Source organism: Podarcis bocagei, assembly GCF_964188305.1.
Source record: "Podarcis bocagei genome assembly, chromosome: 2".
In the NCBI taxonomy this organism is placed as follows: domain Eukaryota; kingdom Metazoa; phylum Chordata; class Lepidosauria; order Squamata; family Lacertidae; genus Podarcis; species Podarcis bocagei.
In genome coordinates, this window is record NC_138126.1 from 76,512,979 (window position 1) to 76,538,407 (window position 25,429).

At 40.1% G+C, this 25,429-nt stretch overlaps 1 protein-coding gene across 4 annotated transcripts in view; it reads left to right on the forward strand.

The window, feature by feature from the left end:
- RAD50 (RAD50 double strand break repair protein) overlaps positions 1-23,430 on the forward strand; it is a 35,935-nt gene extending 12,505 nt beyond the window's left edge. For all 4 annotated transcript variants that reach the window (XM_081185483.1, XM_081185484.1, XM_081185481.1 and 1 more), the window contains exons 10-26: positions 521-727; positions 1,563-1,745; positions 2,219-2,376; positions 3,110-3,285; positions 4,037-4,274; positions 5,515-5,704; positions 7,312-7,438; positions 8,370-8,563; positions 8,751-8,861; positions 10,116-10,208; positions 11,354-11,467; positions 12,821-12,948; positions 14,567-14,791; positions 18,989-19,074; positions 19,812-19,954; positions 21,839-21,972; positions 23,041-23,430. In XM_081185483.1, coding sequence (XP_081041609.1) covers positions 521-727; positions 1,563-1,745; positions 2,219-2,376; positions 3,110-3,285; positions 4,037-4,274; positions 5,515-5,704; positions 7,312-7,438; positions 8,370-8,563; positions 8,751-8,861; positions 10,116-10,208; positions 11,354-11,467; positions 12,821-12,948; positions 14,567-14,791; positions 18,989-19,074; positions 19,812-19,954; positions 21,839-21,972; positions 23,041-23,227 — 2,694 coding nt within the window. In that variant the 3' untranslated portion in view covers positions 23,228-23,430. The remainder of the gene's footprint in view (positions 1-520; positions 728-1,562; positions 1,746-2,218; positions 2,377-3,109; positions 3,286-4,036; positions 4,275-5,514; positions 5,705-7,311; positions 7,439-8,369; positions 8,564-8,750; positions 8,862-10,115; positions 10,209-11,353; positions 11,468-12,820; positions 12,949-14,566; positions 14,792-18,988; positions 19,075-19,811; positions 19,955-21,838; positions 21,973-23,040) is intronic.
- The last annotated feature ends 1,999 nt before the right edge of the window (positions 23,431-25,429 follow it).

Below are 25,429 nucleotides of genomic sequence, written 5' to 3' on the forward strand. Positions count from 1 at the left end.
GAGATTGACCATTTGCCTTATTTTGGAGAGGTATTGAGTGGTAGTAATCACTAGAATTAAATTCTGTTTTGCTGCCTTTGAGATGCTGTGGTTTTGTTTTTATTAAATATTGTGATTCTGTTTATATATGATAGAAGCTGTGTTAAGAAGGCTTGGCCCTAAAGAGCAGCCTAAAGATGTTGTTGTATCTGTGTAGTATATTTAGGAGAAAGGGGGAAATCCCCAGTAATACTTTCAAATTATAAAAAAGGGAGGGAAATATTATGGACACCAGTTAGGCCTTCTTGAAACACAGATGCATTCCTCTCTCATAGTGGAATGGAAAATGATATTACAACCCAGTCTACCTCTGTTATGAATTGAGTTGGTCAACTAGGTAAGACTTTACAATGTGAGGTGCCAGGTGGGGAATTAAGCATGTTTACTTACATTTGGTTCCTGTTGATGTCACAGGACAAACTCCAATTAAAGCATGTTTTTAAGTAGCAACAGCCTTTGTAAATGAATGCCATTCTTTCAGAGAGAATTTGGTGAGAAGGAAACAATGAAGCAGAAGCAAATAGATGAAATAAGAGATAAAAAAACTGGACTTGAAAGAACCAGCGACCTGAAGTCAGACATTCAAAATAAGAAGCAGCTTGAAGCAAAGAACCTAAAACATGAATTGCAGCAGCTTGAAGGGTCCTCAGATAGACTCCTAGAACTGAATCAGGAACTTACCAGAGCAGTAAGATTTACATTTTTGTAGCATTTAATTAATGGGAACGTAAGTGACAACAAGTAGTTGTGTGTGTAATAATTACCACATCTAAAACTGCTTTGATCAGTCAACAACATTCCCCTATTCCTTCCAAATACCTAATCTATATCACCAGAAGTCCTTAGCCCTATGCAAATGTGGTTCTATCTGAGTAGAACGTACACACACAGAGGCACAGTGCCTGCCTGAAATCCACAAATGTCACATATCAGTGGTGACCTACACGTGTTTATTACCTTTTCTTGATGTGGCATGATGTGAATGAAGTGCTACCAGGCAGGGTGATGCATATGTCATTTGTGGTGGCCCAAAGCTTATGTAGGATGCATACCTCAAATGCCCTATCTACTTCTGCACGTGTTCATGACTCAGGCCTACTATTTGGACTCTTTCACTTCAGACTGTGTATGAAGGCCCACATCAGTTTCCTCATACAAAAAGTCCCTTTACATGGAAAAGCACAAGTTGCAGGGAGAATGGTTCTAACCTAGCCCTCTTCCTGAATGGGGGTTTTTTCCTATGTGTAGGAAACCATTTTGTAGGAAGGGGTATTCAACCATGTGAGCCACCACCTGCAGCCCAACGTAGTATCAGTAGAACATAATAACTTTTGTGTACTATAACAGTGAAAAATAAACCTAAAAGTTTGGTAAACTGCTGTTTACAGAATCTTGGATCCATTACTTGTACCGCTTTTCTGTTCAGTGAATAACAATTTTAGTTTTGACTGCCTTTGACATTTGTTAGCATATGTGTCCCTAATTGGTACAAAAAACTTCCTCCTTTTCATTTCTCTGTTTAGAAACATGAACTATATGAAGCCGAGAAGAATTGCAATGTTGAAGCCTTAGAAGTGGAAGTACAAGGGCTGCAAAGAGAGAAAGCAAATTTGGACAGTGTTCTTCGAAAACTGGATAAAGAGATGGAACAGCTGAATTTGAATACTGCAATAATAACTCAAATGGACATGCTGAAGAAAGATAAAGTAGTGCCTTTTTTCTGACATTGCTGACATGTGTTAAAAGTATAGCACAAAGTATATGTCGAGTGATAAATTAAAATAACAGTTGGGTTGGATGGAATACCATAACTTGGCCCTGTAAGAATTAGGCTACAATTCTAACCCCACTTACTTGGGAGTAAGCCCTGTTGAATTCTGTAGGATTTACTTCTGAAAGCACATTGTTATTATTGCGGTTAGTCATCATTTACCAGATGTGACAAAATTGCATACAGTGGTAACCTGAAGGTAGAGAGGGAATTGTAGTGTTCAGCAGTGAGGGAGGAGCATGCAAGCCTGAGGTCTTTAACACCTTGTTTTGACAATTGTGTCTGAACCAGCCCAATGTTTTCAGAATTAGAATTATTTGTTTGCTTATTGAGTATTTTGAAATTAACTTTTGGACTTTTAAATTAAATCAAAAGTTATTGATAGGTATCATTTTTATTTCTTAAAAGGCTGATAAAGAGGAGCAAATCAGAAAAATAAAATCCAGGCACAACGAAGAGTTAATTTCCTTGCTTGGATATTTCCCTAATAAAAGGCAGCTTGAAGATTGGCTTCACTCTAGAACTAAAGAAATTAATCAGACAAGAGACAAACTTGCCAAGCTCTCGTAAGTTTTTCTTAAACTGAAATTTGCATGATCATTGATACAGTAGTGGGGTGATATTCAGTTTTCTTTTTGTTTTTACATGTAGCATTTATTTATTAGATACTGCTGCTAAAACATCTGTGTTCATTTTAGTGAACCTCCTTTACATTTTGTATGTGTGACTGTGTTCACAAATCTGTTTATTTTCAGCATTTTATCCTTCCCTTTTAAATCTGCAAACAAATACACAAAAACATTTTTATATAAAAATACCTATTTTAAAAAGAAAAGAGGACCACAGTTCACAGTCCCCTATTTTAAAAGGCCATAACTATAAGTTTCTGGTGAAAAAGAGATGCCATAGCTACCTGCTTAAAGGGCAAACAGTGAAAGTGTTAGTGCTAGGACTGGACTAACTTCCTTAGGTAGAGGATTCATTGATAAGATGGTCTGTTGTGTCTGCTGCACTTTTAATAGAGGGGGAAAATATGGAGCAGGTTCTTGATAGATGATCTCAAAGGTCAGGGAAATTAATAGGGATTTCCAAAAAAAAAACTCACTTCCCTCCCCCTTCACAGAAGCCTCCACTGGAGCAAAGTGCCTTCTGTAGATAGAGGGCCACAACTGAAAATAGCTCATGGGAAAAGACATTTCTAAAGAGCCAAAAATTTAGCCAGAGTAAAAGGTAAATGATATTTGAGACTACAAGAGCAATTTTATCTCATTTGTAGTTATAACAATACTTAAATTTCAGCAAAGAACTTGTTTCGGCGGAGCAAAACAAAAACCATATTACTGGTGAACTAAAAAGAAAAGAGGAGCAGTTGTCTAGTTATGAAGAAAAACTTTTTGATGTTTGTGGAAGCCAGGATTTTGAAAGTGATCTATACAAACTTCAAGATGAAATAGAAAAAACATCTAAACAACGAGGCAAGTTTATACAACTCCCTCCCCTACTACCTTATAGTTTTCTGCAAAGCTGTATATTCAATTTGATGTTGATACACTTGTTGTATTTTCTGTAAATAAGAATAATAGTAGTAATGATGGCTTACATACATTGATGCCCTTTTTCAAGCAGGAGTCTTTCTGCCTGCAGAAGAATCTTTGATCTAGTGCAAGCATCATCTAAGACAGGCATGGCCAAACTTGGCCCTACAGATGTTTTGGGACTACAATTCCCATCATCCCTGACCACTGGTCCTATTAGCTAGGAATGATGGGAGTTGTAGTCCCAAAACATCTGGAGGGCCAAGTCTGGCCATGCCTGATCTAAGAGGACAGAAAAGGAAGACATAATTTCCATTTTTTTCCTGTAGCAACCCCCCATACCCACCCCCCAACACTACTTTCCATGTTGTTCTGGAGAGTCAAACTCTCTGGAGTGGATTTTCTGCGTGGAGGAGGCGGCATCAACTGGATCAAAATTGGATTCATGCCTATAATTCAATGATAAGAAAAACCTGCAAATTTAAGACCATATTAAAGGCCCTATTAAGGTCATGTTGGCAAAGCTAAAGGGTGGAATTCAATGTTTCTCTTAAGGCAATTGTTTAATTAGGACAAGACAGGTTTAATCATGCCATTGCATGAATTGGTGAATTTGATAAAATGCTGCCCATGCTCTGTCTTAATGGCTATCATTTTGGTTATATACATCCATTCATTCATTTTTAAACAGCCATGCTTGCTGGAGCTACAGCAGTTTATTCGCAGTTCATTACACAATTAACGGATGAAAAAGAATCGTGTTGTCCAGTTTGTCAGAGGGTCTTTGAAACACAGGCAGAACTGCAGGATGTGTTAGATGATCTTCAGTCCAAGTTGCGTCTTGCTCCAGACAAACTGAAGGCAACAGAGTCTGAGCTTAAGAGAAGGGAGAAGAGACGTGATGAAATGATGTCACTTAAACCTGTCAGGTGAGTCAGAAAGTGCAATAAAACTTTCTTTTTTTGTTACAGGAATTATATGCTATAGGAGAGGTGAGCAAAGTTTTCAGAGAATGCAACCATTTTTGAATTGCCCTTTAATATCGTTTGGGAAGGCAATTTTACACTTTGGGCAATATCCAACTAAATAGACCCATTAGTGCAAAGATTTTTGCTTCTGCAACAGAGCTTCTCCCTCTCCTCTTCCCATATGCCCCCTAAAGCTGTTTCCCCACCCTCTTGAGCAGATGAAGGTGCAGGGAGAAGTTACAACAAGCAAGTGGAAATCCTTGTGCTGGCAATTCTATTGTTAGATACTGCTCTATCTATGTAAATATTTTAAAACACTTTTCATTCAGGTATATAGCATCCAAAGTAGCTTCCAATATAAAATAATACAGTGGCTTGCATCCTGTATCCAAACAGTCTGCTTCTGGCAAAAGGGAAAAGGGGGATTTTTGCAGATCTCCTTCCTGTGGAGCTTCCAGCACCTGCTCCTGTGTTGTTCAAGTGGGTTCCGCAACCATTGAGCAGATTTTCAAAGGGCAGGGATAAAGTGGAATGGGAGGGAACAGCTTTCCACATTCCATCAGTAAGAGTGTTCCATAAGGAACTCCACTCACAGGCAGTTAGGATCCAAGTCGGTAGTACCCGAAAGAAGCAATCATAATCGTGTTTAAAAAGCAAACGAAACAAAACATTAGTTTAAAAGTACAGCATGAGACCAGCCAGAATAATAAAATGGCAGGAGGGAGGCAATGATAAAAGCTGTGAAATGGATAGCTTTCACTGAAAGTTATTGTGTGAGGTTCAAAGATAAAGTTAAAAAGAAAATTAATGTGTAGTAGCTCCAAAATGTTGAGAGCAGCCCACTTCAGTTCAGCCCATTTCATACAAGAATCTCCTCAGTTGAGAAACAAGTCCAAATGCATTTAAAGTGGACCACTTCACCTTTGAGTAAATACGTGCAAAGTTTGTTTGTTTGGCCTTCTCTTAATGGCCATTAGGGTAATTTTTCTTCACAGGATGACAGCAGTTTATAGCGTAATGCCATAATACACATGGTTTCTTAAATATGATAAAATGTCATGAGCAAAATCAAAGACAAACTAATAGATGTTTTCTGTAAAATAAGCAATCCATATGTAATCCAAGCATAGCTACTATTTGTACTGTGGTGATTCTTCTGCTGAAGATGGAAAATATTATGAATTTTATATTTCTTGCTAAGGCAAATGGTATCTGAACTCCAAGAAAAAGACCTACCCGACTTAAGAAACAAATTACAGACACTCAACAGAGATATTCAACAACTTAAAGGTGATACAGAAGAACAGGACACCCTTCTAGGTACTATAATGACCGAGGAGGAAAGTGCTAAAGCATGTCTGCAAGATATTACACTTATGGAAAGATATCAGGTAATGCTGGGGTGCCTGCAAGGTTTTTTGGGCTCAGTGCATGGATTTGGCCACCCTCTTCATCCACTGTCTTTTGGCAAGCACTTCTGTTTATGTGAATTTTAAAAACCAAAAAAAGTCTAGTTCAGTGTGATCTCTTTCTCTCTCATTTCTCCACCAGCACTCAGCTAGTGCATGTAATTTCAAATCCACTGCCACCACGTGATACCATCAGCACTTGATACCGAGCAATGACAAATCAACCCAATCTAGACTGCAACTGTCACAACTAGAAAGAAAAAGCCATATGTACAGAGCAGATAATCACACAAAAGTTAGTCAAGCCATAGTAATGTGCTTTATAGTATCAAAATATAAGCATATAGAAGACTTTCCAGAAAACATCTGCTCATTTTAGAGATGGAAACATAACACTTAATTGTAAGAGGTGGGGAAAAAATGTTAAAAGCCTGAAAGATTAAAATTTTGATAGATTATAACATAGCCTCTAAATTCCAGCTGGTGAAGACAGACAGGAGGATTCAAACTTGCCAGAGAAATTTGGAGTTCAATACAATGTGAATGGATAGAGTCTATCCAGATAGCTAAATACGTATATTAAAAATAATAACAAATACACTGAAAAGACTCATGCTTCATCCCTGTGCACACGGACATGGGCTGAATGTAGTGTAAACATGCATAGGATTGTACTAACACGTAATAAATACTCACAAAATACAGTTTTTATTTCCCCATTTTAATCTTAAATATCTCAAAGGGTAGATCTATGGGTCATACTAAAACTTGACTCCCTCCTTGCCTCTCAAAATCTAAAAAAGGTTTATTTAGGCAACATCTCTCCTTGGTTCTTTCACATCTTTGCATACTTTCTCCCTCTCATGCCCTTGTCTCCTGTAAACCAAAGCAAATTCAAAGGTAATGGAGAAAGCAGCTTATCTAAGATCTAGGTGTATATGTCTGTGCTCAAGATTATAAGCTGCCACACCACCATTTGTGGGCAGTGGGCGGGTGAACAAACCCCCTGGCCTTGCTGCCATGGGCTACAAGTCCCTGCTTTGTTAATTGCTTCAAGTAGGTAGTATCTTGCCTCTTCCTCCTCTGCCAGCCTATTGGAAGATGATGGTGTGGGGAGGGCAGCCTTTAGGGACAAATGGTGCAGGGAAGGCTGCAGTAAGTGGAGCAATGGTGGCGAGGGGATTGCTAGCCTGGGACCTGAGCAGGCAAATGACAATAGCAGCTGCCCTGACCTTCATGCCCAGAACATCAGTACTCTGTATCCCTCCTTTGGTAAGGATACTACAAAAGTTTGATTGCATACTAAGAAATATAATCTCATGTGCCCCCATCCAGCTCTTCTTCCTCTGTTTAGCAGTTAATGTAAAAGCAGTCCTCAGTGGGGATATGAGAAGCCTGTGTAGGCTTCACATTCCTCCACAGCATATGCGCTAAATGCACCAGGTCATTATAAGGAAGAGACGGCTGTGTTAGTGTCTTAAGGGGATTACTATACGTACAGCCACTTGCACCTACCAGGTACTTGACTGCATCCCAACAGCGATATCAAGCACTTCAAGAATATCAGTATTGGCCTCTTCATTTTTCAGACTGATCTAAAGGATGTTGAACGAAAAATTGCTCAGCAGGCTGCTAAACTACAAGGAGTGGATTTAGGCCGGACCCTGCTACAAGTAAGCCAGGAGAAGCAAGAGAAGAAGCACCAGTGGGATACAGGTGGGGGGCTTTGAAAAAGTTTTAGATTATTCTTGTAACAAGACACTGAATTCCATTTCTACATTCCCCACATGGATGTAAAAAGCCCACTGGCAACATACCAGATTGTACCGTTTTCACACTCCTAGAAATATAATCCTTTTAGGATATTCTAGCACTACCAGAAGGGGGTGGAGTGGCAACCAGTGGAATATCTTTAACTCTTACAAGCAGAGGGCATTGCTGTGACCCCATCAACTGTTTGAAATCCTTGTCAAACTTCTATTCACAAACCTAAGCCACTTCATGTGCGTGGGGTGGGTGGATTGTGCAGAATTGTTGAGGTTTTTTTTAGGAGGGAGGTACCCAGAGTTGTTGAGCTTTTTGGGGGAGGATTGCACACAGAGTTTTTTTAGTTTTTTCACATAACTTTTTGTACACAATAAGGATCCTGTGATCTACCAGGCCAGGATCAGATGGGGATACTGGTTGGACATCCCTGATACAGAGTCAGTTGTCATCTGCTTTTTCATCTTTATAGGAGGACTAGAAGCTTCTTAAAAATAAAATAAAATGATAGCTTAGAGTGTGGGGCCCTTGCCTGTGGTGACCCTGGTTATAAATCAGTTCAGAAATCTATGGGGACTGTTTTTCACCAAATAAACATTTGCCACTCTCAATATGGCAAGTAGTAACCATTTTTCCACATATACAGTCTTTAGTTCTGTTGTCCTCTATGAAAGATTGTCACAGTATTACAGCAAGATCAGTAGAAACTTTGTATCTCTCTAAAAGTCTTACCAGATATATTTTTGTCCACCACACAACCTCAGGTATCTTCTCTTGAATAGGGTAAATTTATGCTCTTCAGTGTTAAAGGTAATGATCAGTTTTCATCTAAGATGTATTCTCTGCTTTATGACATCATGCCTGCCTTTAATTACATTTGCAGTTATTAGTAAAATTGAATTGAAGCAGACTCTTAAACAAGACCAACAAAATCAAGTCCAGAATCTGAAGAGTGCAGTGAATGAGCTGCAAACAGAGAAACTTGAAATTTCCAGTCGTATGCAACGTCGACAGCAGCTGGAAGAGCAGCTAGTGGAGCTGACCACTGAGTTACATTCCTTGAACAGAGAGATCAAGGTAAGGAACAGCTCCTATTCTGGTGTGGGTTGTTTCTTCTCACCTCGACCCAAGTGGTGTTTCAGTTTTGCCGAGCTTCACACAAAAATCAGCCAAGCCATTAAAAAGTTAAAATGTGCATATACAGAAGTAGTGACAAACTTCTAATTTAAAATATACATATTGGTGGTTTGTTTTTCGTTTTCAGGAAGCAAAGGAGCAGCTATTTCCGCTTGAAGCAACTTTAGAAAAACTGCAACATGAGAAAGAAGAGTTAATAAGCAAAAAGAACACAAGTTACAAAGTGACACAGGAGAAGGTTAGACAGCCTGTCTTCAGTTGTTTTGTTAAAATAATGCAGCTTCTTACAGTGGTGCCCCGCAAGACGAATGCCTCGCAAGACGAAAAACCCGCTAGACAAAAGGCTTTTCCGTTTTTTGATGCGCTTCGCAAGACGAATTTCCCTATGGGCTTGCTTCGCAAGACGAAAACGTCTTGCGAGTCTTGCAATTTTTTTCGCTCCCCCCCCCTTTTTCTAAGCCACTAAGCCGCTAATAGCCTTTTAGCCGCTAAGCCTTTAATAGCCGCTAAACCGCTAATAGTGCTAATCTGCTAAGCCGCTAATAGGGTTGCTTCGCAAGACGAAAAAACCGCTAGACGAAGAGACTCGCAGAACGGATTATTTTCGTCTTGCGAGGCACCACTGTACTGCAGTCAAAGATCCATACCATATTTTTCCGTCTATAAGACGAGGTTTTTTACCCATTTTTTTAACCAGATGTAAACCAGATGTGGTTTACAAACGTGGGGTGTCTTATCTATGGAATATAGCAATTAAATATATAAATAAAGACGGTACTTGCTCTAGCTCTAGCAGTCACAGCTCCTGGCAGTGCCAAGCCGCGGGGCCTCCGTAGTCCGCTTGGTTCCTCCCCCTCTGCCCACCCTACAGCTGGGAGGGAGGCTGTTCATTTTTGCTATGCAGGAAAAAATGAAAGGGGAAGGGTGGAAGACCGCCTGCAAAGTGGAGCTGCTGATTGAAGATATATCTCCCCTCTGTGCCTTTCCTCTGTGGGAAAGGCACAGAGGGGAGAAATACCTTGATCGGCAGTTCCGCTTCGCTGGCGGCCTTCCACCCTTCCCTCTTCGTTTACAGAGTTTGCATGGGTGGGGCAGGCTACGGAATAGCAGGCGGCGCAATGAGGAGCCGTGAAAATTTCTGCACTGCTTGCGTCGCAGAAACCAGCGACAAGCAGGCGGGCTAATGGCGGCGATCAGGCAGCTGGACCGGGGGAGTTGTGTGCTGAGTTCTGGCGGGTGAGCGATTTTCGGCATGCCCCACAAAGAATCCTCCCCAAAAGCTCAATCATCCCAATTTTGAGGCCCCCAAAATAGACGGAAAAATACGGTACACTTCCAGGTTAAAGTACAATTAGTATTTTTAAGTGTACTTGAACAATATGTTGTCGTATTTGAGATAGATAGATAGATAGATAGATAGATAGATAGATAGATAGATAGATATGCATGTCTTGGAAGCAAACACATTTCTTTATATGTTTTTTCCCCGCAGATAAATGAGATTAAAGAGAAAATTAAAAACATCCATAACTATATAAAAGAGATTGAGAACTATATTCAAGAAGGGAAAGAAGAATATAAACAGGTAATTGCAAATATGATAACACCCTCTATAGAGTAACCTGTTCCTTCCACTGTCAGCACCGACAGAGAAACCGGAATCCTCAACTTTACTTTTTATAAGGGGAAAAAATAGGGTCATCTAGCCCAACACAGGAATCTCAACTAAATCATATATGGCAGATGGCCATCCAACTTTCGCTTAAAAACCTCCAATGAAGCAGAGTCCACCACTTCTTGTGGGAGTCTGTTCCACTGTCAAACAGCTCTTACTGTCAGAAATTTCCTAATTGTTAGTGGGAATCTCCTTTCTTGTAACTTGAAGCAGTTGGTTCGTGTCCTAGCCTCTGGAGCAGGAAAAAACAAGCTTGCTCCGTCCTGCATGTGACAACCCTTTAGATATTTGAATATGGTTATCCTATCTCCTCTCAGTCTCCTCTTTATCAGGCTAAGCATACCCAATTCCCTCATAAGGTTTGGTTTCCAGACCCTTGATCATTGTGGTTGCCTTGTTCTGCACATGTTCCAGCTTCTCAGTATTCTTCTTAAATTGTGCCCAGAACTGGACACAGTACTCCAGATGTGGTCTGACCAAGGCAGACTGTGGTTGTACTTCTGGCTGCTTGTGTAGCCTTCCTCTGAAAATACATTTACACGGCAACCTCTTAGCTTAACACAGACACTGGCTCTCTCCTCCTGATCTTCACCAGCAAAGTATTGTTAACACAGTGGGTATGAAAAACTTAATACGCAGGCCTTAAGTGTCCACTTTCTTGTAGACTTCCTCTGGATTTTGCCTTATCAACTTCCTCTGCTCCCTTTCCCAACTCTCAGCTAGCTTCCCATTATTCACTTACAAGAACCTTCAGCCAATCAGAGTCTGTTGTTTCTCAGACAAATCAGAATGAATTTACTTGATGCAGCCCCCATCTATAAATATCAGACATAAATATTAAAAATGATCACCTCCCTCTCATCTTTCAGAACCAGTTGTCAAGTAACTTCTGCTAAACAGACTGCAACTTAGTAATAGTATACATAATAATAGCATATACCGCAACATCAGTGGTCACAGAAACCTATTTTTCAAAACACAGAACACAAACAGCATTTCTTCACACCTTCCAAAGTCATGTTAATTTTTTTCATCTCTGTGTTTTCCTTTTTTAGCAAAAGGAATCTGAACTTGATGAAGTCAAGGATCTGCTAGCAGAATGTGAGAAAAAGAAAGAAACGACAAATAAAGAAATTGGAACTATTAGACAAAATATCGATACTCAGAAGGTACATTTGTCTAGTTCAGATATTTTTCTCAAATATTGTTGATATCTATGCATAGTAGACAGTAGTTTTTGTTTTCAAAGTAGCCTTCTGTATGATTCTGACGTAGTTAACAGCAGCATTAAGGGCCTGAGAGAACTCCTGTGAGTCAAACGTCCTGCAAATAAGTCTGAAAAGAAAGTATTTTTTATTGAATTCACTAAATATGTTTTGGCAGCATGTGCGTTTTGCACGTTTCGTCAAGTTGAATTGGTCATGTGCCTCTGATTGACCAGTTAGCATAACAATTTAACTTGTGACATTACAAAATATTTTTTCAATGCTATATTTAAAAAATCCCCTAATAGGGAAATCTGGCTTGCTGACACACTGCTCCAGAACATGTGATTGCTACTCACTAATATCCCCAAGAAGCCCAATTCAGCACTGCAAATCAAGGAGCTAAGGAACATCCTTCCTTGTGCCAGTTCCACCTGCTCTGTCAAATTCTTTTACTGGGTCCGATGACATGCTACGTATTCATCTGTAGGTATACTAGCATCATATGTTATCAAACCACATTATTCTTTGGTTATTTCTATATCTTAAAGAGGGGGTGGGCATGAACAGCACATTAAATTGAATATGTAGCAATAAATAAAGGAGCATTTCATTCACCCTGAACCAGGAATCTTTTACATTTGACCTTTGAATTAGCCACCACTGTATCTCAAGTTATCATACTACATTTTTTATCTACTCAGTGCTTCTTGTAAAGTACGTTCTTTCTAAACAAGAGGTTATTTCACATTAATTCAATTAGATTTTGAAGTTCTGCTACCATTTTCCTTTTGGGAAGTTAAAAGACTTTCATATCTGTATATTTTTTTAAAATGCCCCATCCCAAAGGCTGAGGCAGGTGACAAAACAGTAATCTTTTTACATAACTTTCTGGATTGGTATGGTTGTTTTTAATTATCATTTATAAGACTTTGTTCTTTTTGCTTGTCAGATGTTAGGGTTCAACTCTGATTTTAGTTAAAATTGCTGAAATACCAGTTCTGTGAAGTAATAGCTGTTGTTTTTCATTGGTGATTACTCTCAGTTAAATGTATAAGATTGCAGCTAAAAGTACCAATTAAAATACAAGTACAGTGGTGATTGAAAACAAAACACTGCTACATTTTGTATAGTAAATACATAGCTCATTTTTAACTACAGCTCATGCTTTATTCAGAGATGCTGTAGTAGTGGATTTCCTGCACTGGCATTGTAGTTAATCAGACTGTCTTTGAAATCCCTTCCAACTCTCTTCTCAAATAGTCATGGCACAAAATGATGATGATTAACTCACTAATATATTTTATTTGAATTTAGATTCAGGAGCGGTGGTTAGAAGATAACCTTACTTTAAGAAAAAGAAATGAAGATCTAAAAGAAGTCGAAAATAGTATAAAGCAATATTTGAAGGAGATGGGGGAAATGGAAGTCCCACAACTGAAAAGGTATCTTCTGAACTTCCTTTTAAAAGAAAAAAAAATAATTTCTTAATTGCAAAGCAGTAGACCTTAATTATTTGCATATTTACCACTTTTCCATACTTGGTCCTAGCTAGTAGTCCACAAGTATTTGCATATTCGCCATATCTTGATAGATACTTTTCGTGTAGACCAAACTTTTTTCCTCCTTTGCTTAGATAATCTAAGTTTCTAGTTTTGTATGCTGTGGTCAACCTTGTAGCAACTACAGCATAAGCAATTTGATTATACTGAGAAGAGTGGTTTTAAATAATAGGCTAGCATGCACCATGTGAACTACTTTTGGCAAGCTTCTGGTGATACTTTCTAAGTCAAATTCACCTGTAAACACCTAAATTTATGCACGATCACACTTGACCTCTGTAATCTGTCCTCAGTACTAGGCTTCCTTATTCTCACAGTGTAACTCAATGGGTTTGATTATGCCCTAATGCCTCAGATAGGTTGGGTTTTTAAAAAAAAAATGGCTAAAAGTGCACAAATACTGCATCTTTGGTACTCTAAGAATATAATAGTAGTCTTACTGGTTCTAGAACCCTGATCATAGAAGATTCTGTCTCTTGTGGGGGAGCCTAAGCAAATACAGAAGGCTTCCCACTCCCGGTGTTTGCCCTGACCAAATGGGAACAAGGGACTAACCATGCAACAATAGGTGAAGGTCTAAAGACGCAGTCCCTTTGAAATTGTGTTGCTCCGCCATGCGAATAACTGAATAGGGCTTTAATCCAGTGTCTTTTCTTTAGCAGTGGCCAGATAGATGCCCATGGATAGATGCCCCAAAGCAGGGCATGTGTCACGTTTAAAATGCATCTTGCATTATTTAACCGTGTCTCTCGTAAGTTAGGAACCCTAATGAAGCAGAAGCACCATGACCAACCTGTGTATTTAACCTAGCAGGCTTGCTAGAGACATTTATGCTTATCATTCTTTATAACAGCCTTCCCCCCCCCCATTTTTCTCAGCAGCTGATATTAAGAGCTGTGCTGCCTCTGGTGTTGGAATTTCCAGTTAAGGTTGATAGCTAAAAGCCATTGATAGAATTAGCCTTTGAATTAGCCACCACTGTATCTCAAGTTATCATACTACATTTTTTATCTACTCAGTGCTTCTTGTAAAGTACGTTCTTTCTAAACAAGAGGTTATTTCACATTAATTCAATTAGATTTTGAAGTTGATCCATGGGTGTAATCCAGTGGGATGAGGAGCAAGATCCCATGTCCCTGTAAAACTAGATGGTCCCCAATCTTATAGAGCAAATGTAGAGGGGATGCAGGGCATTGCATGCAAAAGGTGGGAAAGATTGCTGGAAATTCCTGCCCTCCTTTCCTCCCTGTTCTGCTGACAGTCCGTCCCCCCCGTCCCCCGTCTTTGAATGCCACCCAGCAAATCTGTCTAAATATTTTAGGCCCAACTGAGACTCATTTTAAATGCACTGCCATTTATTTCCATCCTTTTCGCTTTCCCTCTTTGTGGCTTGGTTAAGTTATTATAAACAACATCAAGCAATTTACTCATGGTTAAGAAATCACTTTCTGTTTACCACTATAATAGATAACAAAGCTGTATATTAACTTCTACTTGACAGGGACCGACAGCATTTAGAGGAGAAAATAGAAGAATTGAAAAGAAAAGAAAGCTTGGCGCTTGGTCGACAGCATGGATTTGAGGAAGAAATCCTTAGATTTAAGAGAGAGCTGAGAGAATCACAGTTTAAAGATGCTGAGAAAAAATACAAAGAAATGATGATTGACATGAGAACAACGGAGTTGGCAAACAAGGATCTGGACATTTACTACAAAGCACTGGATCAGTGAGTTGTTTAAATAGCATGTTGGCTTTGGTAACTATCAATTAATCAATTATCTCCCCAAGGAGAGCTTTAAAATTTAGCAGGCTGAATTTTTAATCCCCTTATTCCTGAGAGGCAAGACAGTAGGTATATTTTATTGTCTTGCCTATCGGTTTCTATAAATGTTACTCCTAGCCTTCAGAATTTGGGATGAAGGTGAATACATTTTTTAAAATGTTACATTTAAATTGTTGACATGCAGTTATGTGTCATTTTGCCAAGCAGACATACACTAGAAAATTTGCAGCCTTAAGATTTCCTTTTGATAATGGAGAGCTTATTTACATATAATCAGAAACCAGTGAGGAAAAGAATCTCTTCCGTTTACGAGAATTTGAATTCTGCTTACGTGCCTAGGAAAATATGTTCACTTTAATGCTATTAGTGTATACAGTGTAGGCCCAGTCATGGCATTGAAACCACTGTGGTTGCCCTGGTTTATGACATCTGTCAGGAAAGACATGAGGGGGGAGTGTGACCTTTGATACTGTTGACTAAGTATCTTTCTGGAGGGTCTTGGGAAAGTTGGGGGGCACTGTAATTCAGTGGTTCTGCTCCTACCTTCAGGGCCATTTCCAGATAGTTATAGATTACTGTTCAGCACTATGTGAGTTGTCCTGTGGTGTCCCATAGAATTCCATTTAGTCTCCCATGACACTTAACATCTATATGAAGCCACTGGGAGCTGTCATCAGGTGCTTTGGAGTGATGTGTCACCAATATGTAGCCAGGTCCCATTCTCTCTTATTGTTCCATCTGAATTGGGAGATGCAGTTGTGATGTTAGACTGGTGCCTGGGGTAGTTGATGGGCCGGGTGTGGGCCAATAAACTGGAGCTGAATCTTGAAAAGACAAGAGGTGTTCTGTGTCCCAAGTTTTTGAGTCTTGGAGGTAGGAAGATGGCCTGCCCTGGTTGAGGTTGCACTCCCGTAGAATAAGCAGGTTCGTGGCATGGAGGCGCTGCTGGATTCAACATTGTCACTGGAGGCTTGGGTGGCCTCTGTGGCTAGGAGGTCATTTTCCAGCTCAGCTGGTTTGCCATTTATGGTCCCTTTTGGACAGAGATGATGAGGCTATGCCCCAGTAATTTCCATATTTAATCATTGCAACTGGTCCAAAATGCAGCAGCCATTGGACTGATCAGAGCTCTGTTTAGAACTAATACAACCTTTGTTTTAAAACAGCTTCACTTTCCCCCAATTCATTTCCAGTTCAAGGTGCTCATGCCAGTTTTTAAAGCCCTTAAATGAGTTAGGTCTCAAATAACTGAAAGGCCCCCTCTTTCTCTACATACCATCTCAGATTAGCAGATAGGTACCTCTTGATAAGGGACGTGGGTGGTGCTGTGGGTTAAACCACAGAGCCTAGGACTTGCTGATCAGAAGGTCGACGGTTCGAATCCCCGCGACGGGGTGAGCTCCCGTTGCTCGGTCCCTGCTCCTGCCAACCTAGCAGTTCGAAAGCACATGAAAGTGCAAGTAGATAAATAGGTACCGCTCCGGCGGGAAGGTAAACGGCGTTTCTGTGTGCTGCTCTGGTTTGCCAGAAATGCTGGCCACATGACCCGGAAGCTGTACGCCGGCTCCCTCGGCCAATAAAGCGAGATGAGCACTGCAACCTCAGAGTCAGACACAACTGGACCTAATGGTCAGGGGTCCCTTTACCTCTTGATAGTTCCACCACCCTTAGAAGCTTTTTCTCTTTTTGTGGAGAGGAGTGGCCTGGGAGAGGACATTTTCTGTGGGTGCCTCTAGGTCCACCCCACATATGTTAGTTTGGCACCTCCGTTATGCGGCTTTCACCTGAGAACCTGAAAGGAAGGAAGGAGGCTTTCCTGTCCCCTCTCCCCCAAAAGCTTCTCTGAATGGCCTGGGGATATTTCTGAGCTGTGGGAATTGGGAAGACCCTCCCTTGTTTGCTGTGGCACTGTGAGAACTGATCAATTTGCAATGCTACAATAAATTAAAGAGGACAACCCTGGCTACTGTAGCATGCAAACGCTACAAACCATATTCTTAAGCTGCTTAAAGATGTAGCAAGTGATAATGTTTTCACACAGCGCAAAAGGAAAGAGGTAACGTACGAAGGCGGGAAATATAATATTAGGCCTCCTGCCTTTTTTTCCCTTTTCCTTTTTCGAAAAACATAGCATCTTTTATTGCCATGGGTTGTTTCCTCCCTCCAAACATGATAAGAGGTAACATTTGCTTCTTTTTCTGCATCCTTATCTGATGCACTCAAATGTGCAACTCAGTTCACCAGCAAAAAATAACCATGACTCAACATTAAACAAATTTGATGTTATCAAATGGAGAGCTGCTATATGAAGCTTTACTATAATGGAAGTTATGACTAAATATAACTAATAAGTATAATGAAAGTAATATTTCTTGGTATAAAGACCAAAGGTGTTCCATGCCAAGCTACCGCTTTCCATTATATGTCTTTCCTCTTGACCTCTAGTGCTCCTGTTACAAAAGATGTAGCATCTAGATGACTTTCTAGGTCTGGCACCTTTTGAAGCATTCAATGGAAAAAAATGATGCATGGTTCACCTGATCCAGGTGTTACAAAGCACAATGAAGCTTCTACACATCAGGAATTTGTTGACTGGTGTTGGAGGAAGTTCTGTGTGCACAATGCAGACTTGAGTGCGTGCAGGATTACTCACCTAGCAAAGTCAACAACAAAAAGGCCTTTTTGTGTAGGAGCTATATGTGTGTAGCTATGCACGTACGCCTTGATCTGTGGATTAGTATCTAGATTGGAATGAGAATTTGTCAGTGAATAAATCTACATGATTAATATTCTCAGTCTTCTGTTGGCGTAATTAGATATGATGTAAATTCAGAGATTATCTTGCACCCCCATCTTCCTCTTAGGAATGGGATGCTTAAACTCCATTTTTTTAACTTTGGGTTTGCATGTACATTGACCATACTTTTTATAGCCTTTTATATTCCATATAGAGCCTCAGAAGGGCATAAATCTAAAGTTCAGCCACTGTGAACACAAAGTTTTAAAATGCAAGCCAAGCTCACACACAGTAGAAAACCTTGGGAGTTATGAAAGACAAACACACTATACACTATTAAGAAATTTAGGGTCTTTTAATAAACCACTACTAGATCAACAAATTTCATAGCAATTTCTGTTCATGTGCTTTACTTTATTTTAATTATTAAAAAAACTCCACTATTCTAGCTTTCCTGGTTTAATTCCTTTGTATCTGCCATTTTTCAAAGATAAAAAGTTTCCATATTTTAGCAGTAATTCTAAATTGCACTTAATATGAACTTCTAATTTGTTTCTTCCTGTGATGCTACCCTGGCCCATCTTATAGACATTTACCTACCTAAATATTTCAGCCACAGTTCCTTATAGAGAGGAACACTTAGACCCATTCCACACCTACCTTTGTTTGCAGCAATGATTGGCAAAAGTCTCATGGTATTTATTATATTTAATTTTAGATCAGTTACCTCAAAATAAAAAATGTGGCATTAATAAGTTTGGGTTCTATCAGCAAGAAAGTCTTTATACCAGAATAGAAGCAAAATTTATGCTAATGTGATTTAAATGAGTTCCCTTGTGAGGAATAGGTAAAGGTAAAGGGACCCCTGACCGTTAGGTCCAGTTGCAGACGACTCTGGGGTTGGGCACTCATCTCGCTCTGTAGGCCGAGGGAGCCGGTGTTTGTCCGCAGAAACCTTCTGGGTCATGTGGCAGCATGACTAAGCCGCTTCTGGTGAACCAGAGCAGCGCATGGAAACGCCGTTTATCTTCCCGCTGGAGTGGTACCTATTTATCTATTTGCACTGGATGTGCTTTCGAACTGCTAGGTGGGCAGGAGCTGGGACCGAAGAATGGGAGCTCATCCCGTCGTGGGGATTCGAACCACCAACCTTCTGATCGGCAAGCCCTAGGCTCTGTGGTTTAGACCACAGAGCCACCTGCGTCCCCTCTTGTGAGGAGTAGTAGGATATAAATTTAATAAATAAAAAAAAGTGATCACAAGAGAATTTATACATTCATCCATGTGACGCATACATCATTTATTTTTCAAGTACTGTAGTACAAACTTGTATGCCTAGGGTAGAAAGAAAGTGAAGTCTGATGGAAGGAGCATAATGAGCTGTGGTTTTTCTTTTCTTTTAGAGCAATAATGACATTTCACAGCATGAAGATGGAAGAAATAAACAAGATAATTCGTGACCTTTGGCGAAGCACCTACAGGGGGCAAGGTACCAAAGTATTTCTTCTTAATCCTTTTTGTGTAGATTTATACTATATTATGCATTTTCTTCAAGGTTCAGGACGGGTAAACATTTATTCAAAAACAAAAATACGTAGAAAATCAGAACAAAAATCAAAACCTATTTAGAATTAACATTCCTTATAATCATTATGGACTTTTTTTCTGGATAGAGAAAAAAGAGTCCTCTCTTAAGTTACAAATGGGAATTCTAATTGGGGCCTGGAAAGGGTTATATTGTTAATGGTTGCATTACTGTGACTTGTATTTTAGAGTATATCTTTTCTGTAAATGGCTTCAGGATTACTTTGGCTCTGGGAAGCAATAAATAAATCTAATAAACTAAACTTCCTATAAAAAGTAGCATGGTTAATCCTGCTTGAGTCGTCTTGGTTTATCCTGCTAAATATATTCCTTTCTCATAAGAGTCACTGATGTGGTACATCTTGATCATTCCTTCTTTCTTTTTGTGATATGTAACTAGGGCTCTGTTCATTCTGCCAGTGTTCCTCCATTTAGTACTAGAGATGTAATTCATCAATCTAACAGGCTTGCCTATAGCCCTGTTTATCTGGATTATGAAGCTAATTGCTTAAGAATGTTTGGGTATTGTACATCATGCCTCTGTGAAGAAGAATGGACTAAAGAAAGTTTAGCTGCTTCAAGGCCAACAAATCTATTGATTTGGCAACTAACTGTAGTGAAACTGCTTTCTTTTCCATGCAGATATTGAATATATAGAAATCAGATCTGATGCAGATGAGAATGTTTCTGCTGCTGACAAGAGGAGGAGTTACAATTACAGAGTAGTAATGATAAAGGGAGACACTGCTCTAGATATGAGGGGCAGATGTAGTGCTGGACAAAAGGTAGGTAACAACACTTGTTTGGATGCCAGTGCATAGGATATGTTGGGTTTCATATGATACATGCACAGTCAAAATATATTTTGCATTTTTATTCAAAAAATTATTACGGCATAAATTTCCACAGCCTGGTTCACTTTGTCACTTGCATCTGATTGTGGAGAAGATGGAAGAATAGAACTAGAGGTTAATATCATTGAGGGGTGGGGGTGGGGAGATGCAGCACATTGGGCAGGGAGACATTTTCCCAGATGATAAGGCACACGCACTCACTGTAGTTATGTAGTACCTGCCAGAAGGGTAAACTGCAGTTTTCTCATGTTTCCATCCACACTTGACTTCAGATATCAGCCAGACTCATGATGGCTGAATCCTGGTTTGGCTGATGATGAAAGGGTGCCACTCAAACCTCTTTTAGACCTATCTATTGTAACCCACAATCACAGCTGCCAAAGAAATGTGAGTACATGAAATGCAAGGGAATCTATTGGAAGATGCAATAGTTGCATGCGTTCTCACCTGGAAAATGGGCAGGATGTCCTGCTTCCCTTCTCTGTTCTCTGGGAGGAGGGGATATTCGAAGGATTAAAATTCGTTAGGTAAAACTTTTTTAGTACAGTCGTACCTTGTTTTGCGACCGGGATCTGTTCTGGAGCCCTGGCCACTAGACGAAAAGGATGCAGGGTAAAGCACTGCGTCTGCACAGAGCGGTTTGCGCTTCTGCGCATGCGTGAGTGGCAAACCTGGAAGTAAACCGTTCCGGTACTTCCCGATTTGCCTCGGATTTTCGCCGGAATGGATGCTAGACAAGGCGGACATTCATGGAGGTATTACTGTATTACATCTTCTGAAGCACTCTACTCAAGGTGATAAATATAATCTAGGAAGGGAAAGCTAATGGCAGTATGTAAGAACACAGAGCCCTGCCGGATCGTACCAAAGAACTATCCAGTCCAGCATCCTGTTCTAACAGCAGGCAACCAGACAGCATCCGTTAGCAGAGCAGTACAGGAAGGGTAGGTTTGTGCGCCTGTCTTCGCAACACAAAGCATCACTTCACCCTGCCAAGAGGGAGGGACAAGGTATGGGAAGTTCGATGTGGTGGCAGGAGCATTGGATTGGCTCCATGCCCAGCACTGCGCTAAGCAACCCATTCCTTCATCTTTCATTACGCAGCAGTGACATTCGGTGTTGAGAAGCCAGGTGCATAACCTTGTCCTGCCTCTGCTCCCTCCTTGCAGACCACTGCTACATGAGCACAAGAGCATTCATCAACTCGTGTTCCCCTAGCAACTGGTATTCCAAGGCATACTACCTCCAATACTGGAGGTATCACACAACAATCATGGCTAATAGCAATGGATGTGTTAGAATACACCCGCATTAAAGTTAGTAATAGCTTTTATATGGCATTTTCTGATTTTTTTTGTTGGCTACTTAACTTTTTAGTTGCTTTACCTTACGATTCTATTTTGTATGCTTGTTTTCTAAAAAAAGTTTGCCCATTTTTATCAGCTAAATAAAGAAAAGCACTTGAATTCATTTAGAATTCTTGAATTAGAATTTAGAATTTATTTAGTTCTTGTCAGATGGCAACCCTTTGTCCTATACTTATATTTTCAGGCAGTAAAAAAATCACATTAGTGAACGTTCATACATTTTTTAAAAAATCTACATTGAAAACGCACATGTCAGGATGAAAGTTAGGCTAGAATACTTCCTGACATGCTAGTTTTCTATGTGAAGGGAAGATTTTATTCAGGGCAGCATTCAGTCATGTTACAGGCATTATAGAGTCCAGATATGGTGCTGCCATCATGGTGCTTTTAGAAGCGTTTGTGTTTTGGTTAACTTACTTGAACGGTTGCCTTTTACTTTTGGTTGTAGGTTCTTGCTTCCCTCATTATCCGCCTTGCTCTAGCAGAATCCTTTTGTCTCAACTGTGGCATTCTTGCACTGGATGAGCCCACCACCAATCTTGATCGGGAGAATATTGAATCTCTTGCGCATGCCTTAGTGGAGTAAGTATCTGTAGATTTTACCAAGAAGCCTGTGGGAACCTAGGGGGGAAAGCATTAGTGAAAAGCAATTAGTGCCCATAAGTCAGTCTGGCCCAGTCCTGAGGAATGCCCTTGTAATGCATCTCTGCTGCTTCATTTGCATGGTAATTTTGAGCAGCAATAGAGATGTCGGCGGAGTCTTCCTCTATTATACTCCACTTTATTCACACCAAATTGAGTCCTAAAGCAAATTGAAAGTGCTCTATAAATCCCCCATATCTTGCCAAAATAATTATTTTGATTGTCCTAGTTATATCCTTTTATGAACACTTGCAACTCTCACCTGAGAAAAGGTTTGTCTCCCTGCTTAATACAAAGCTTAACACAGTGTAGTTTTAATTGCCCAAAAGTTTGATTATGGAGGGATCACTTACAAAGGAAAGAGCACCCAGAATGGACTGCTCTACAGATGAAGCAACTGTTGCTATAGGAAAAAGTGTGGAAGAACCTGGAAGCATGTATGTGTTTCCCCCCCTAAATATATAAACCCTCACATGTAAACCCTAATCCAGAAATTTAAAAGATCAAACAATAATTTAGGCTACTGGGTCAATTCAGACATTTTTCTCTGCCATCTGATCAACAGGTGTGTTAGTCACCTCAAATTGGTTCTGTGTACAGTGGTGCCTCGCAAGACGAAATTAATTCGTTCTGCGAGTTTTTTCGTCTTGCGAATTTTTCGTCTTGCGAAGCACAGTCAAGTCGCAACTGCACCTCTTCATGCGGTTTTAAGAAAAAGGAAACAAACTTGCAAGACGTTTTCGTCTTGCGAAGCAAGCCCATAGGGAAATTCGTCTTGCGAAGCAACTCAAAAAACGAAATACTCTTTCGTCTTCCGAGGCATTCGTCTTGTGAGGTACCACTGTTGGGTATTGTTGAGGGACAGCTTTCTGTTGTATAAATGAAATTATCATAAACTTTAAAAATGAGTGGAACAATTAAAATCTGGGTGGCAACAGCACAGAAAGCTGCAAATATAAGATGTCGACAGCTATAAACTAACACATTCTAAATGTTGATTTTCCACAGGATAATCAAAAGTAGATCCCAGCAACGCAACTTCCAACTTCTTGTTATAACTCATGATGAAGACTTTGTGGAACTATTGAGTCGGTCTGAATATGTTGAGAAATTCTACAGAATTAAAAAGAACATTGACCAGTGTTCTGAGATTGTAAAATGTAGCGTTGCATCTTTGGAATCATATGTTCATTAGAGTTTGCAATGCTTTTGTGATACAGGACTTATCCAAAACATAATAGAGTGAAAATAAAACTACTTTTGGATAGCATCAGATGCTTGCTGATGGAGACTTTTAGCTGCATGTGTAGCTGGTTGATTTATATTAAACAGTTATATTATTGAAAAGAGGGGAAATTAAGATTAAAATTCTGAGCACAGAAATGTGGTGTTCTAAAAGCTAAGCCTTCTTTCACTATTTCTCATGTGTGAGTCTTCTAAGTGTGTAGACCAGGCATCTCCAAACTCAGCCCTCCAGATGTTTTGGGACTACAATTTGCATCATCCTTGACCACTGGTCCTGTTAGCTAGGGATGATGGGAGTTGTAGTCCCAAAACATCTGGAGGGCCGAGTTTGGAGATGCCTGGTGTAGACCAAGGAGCAGGGATGCACCTCTATCTTTGCCCTCCAAATTGCCGCTATAGTGCAAAGTTGCATGAGCAGAATGCCCAGTGTGTGAACTCTGTGCAGTTGGGATACCCAAATCACACAGAACCCTTACTCATGAGCAGGAAGGAGCTCAAGCTTTGTGCTTTCTACTCAGACAACTGTACAACATGTAATTACTGGGGGTGTTGGGGCAAAGCTAAAAGTGTAGCCCTCTGCTTGCTGTACATGATGATGCACTACACAGAGTAATGTATTGTGTTGCAGGGAAACATTGACCATGGCTCACTGGTAGAGAACCTGCCAGTGTTCTCTGCAGTCTCTGGCATCTCCAGATGGGGCTGGGAAAGACTCCTGCCTGAAACCCTGGGGACTCACTGCCAGCTATTGTAGTCAGCACTCAGCTGAAAGATCTAATGTAGACAACTTTCTATATTCCATCCTATTATCAAAGGCGGATCTAGGGGAGCATGACCAGTTTGGTTGCACTGGGCGCAGACCTTCTGGGGTACTGCAGCAGGCACTGCGACTATGAAATCCAACGGAAAGTGAGAAGCAGTAGAGGGTGTCACACAGGACACACCTGAAATCTGAGACACCAAGGTCTGCCACCGATACCATACCTTTTTATAGCATACGATGCAATACTTGTCAACTAATTCTCAATAGCTTTTTCATTCTATCAAACTTTGACCCATTTGGCATTAATAATAATAATTTGGATATTTTGTGGTATAGTTTCTTTGCATTTCTCCTTAATGTGTTTCATTGTGTCACGGTGAGCTTATTGAATGCCCACATCATTTGCTTATACTTTAAAACTTCCTGTGGTATACATCTAAAATAAGAATTGAAACACATGGTTTCAAAATTTAACCACTGATTACAAGATACTGTGCATGCTAACATGAAACGATACTTAGCAACAGGCACTTGGGTGCAATTTTTCATGCAAAAATTTCATCCTGTGAACTGATACAGACTATTTTTAAAAATGCTCCATTGTTCTGAATTACTCTTCTAAAAAAACCCTTTGTATTAACTGTGTACTTCCTAAAATATACTTCTGAGATCATCCTTATAAAACAAAAATGGAAGGGGAAAGTTAGAGTGGACTATCCCTGCTTCTTACATTACTTACTCCCACCATCAAACTACTTTCCTAGGCAGGCAAGACTGTTAACCAAACTAAACAGTAAGGCAGGCAACTGAATGTTGGGCATGTTTTAGCTTCATATCAGGGACAATTCCAGACCTTGCATGTGTCCTTACTTGTGAGTTATTCCACGTATTACACCAGAATTCTGTCAGTTTCCAGCCATATGGAATGCTTTCTTTGGTCTAGGTCTGTAGGAGCAGACCTACTATAGGACCAATCACCCCTCAGGTCAGGGAGGCTGGTTATTACCTGCCTGGTCTGATTGTATATATTTTTCCTTCATCTGAGTTGATCTTTCTTGGTGCAATTGCTGCCTGCCCACAAGTAAGAGGGTTTTCTGGCTGATTGGTGCTTGTAACAGTGCCAGATTACCAAGTAGGCAGAGTAATCTTTTAGGGGCTCTGCAACAACGGATCAAAACAATATTTGATCTTGAACGAAAATTACATTTTCTTATGTTCAATGTTATCCCTCTAGAGTGCTCACATGAGAAACCTGATATGAAGCTTTCTGTGAGTTAGTGTGTGGCGAGTTCCCACAGATGCCAGATCCTAGTAGAATATTCACAAGTAGTTGAGTAGAAGCTTTGAGATAATTTGTGAGAGGTCCCCTGAGATTTAGACTGCCTAGGG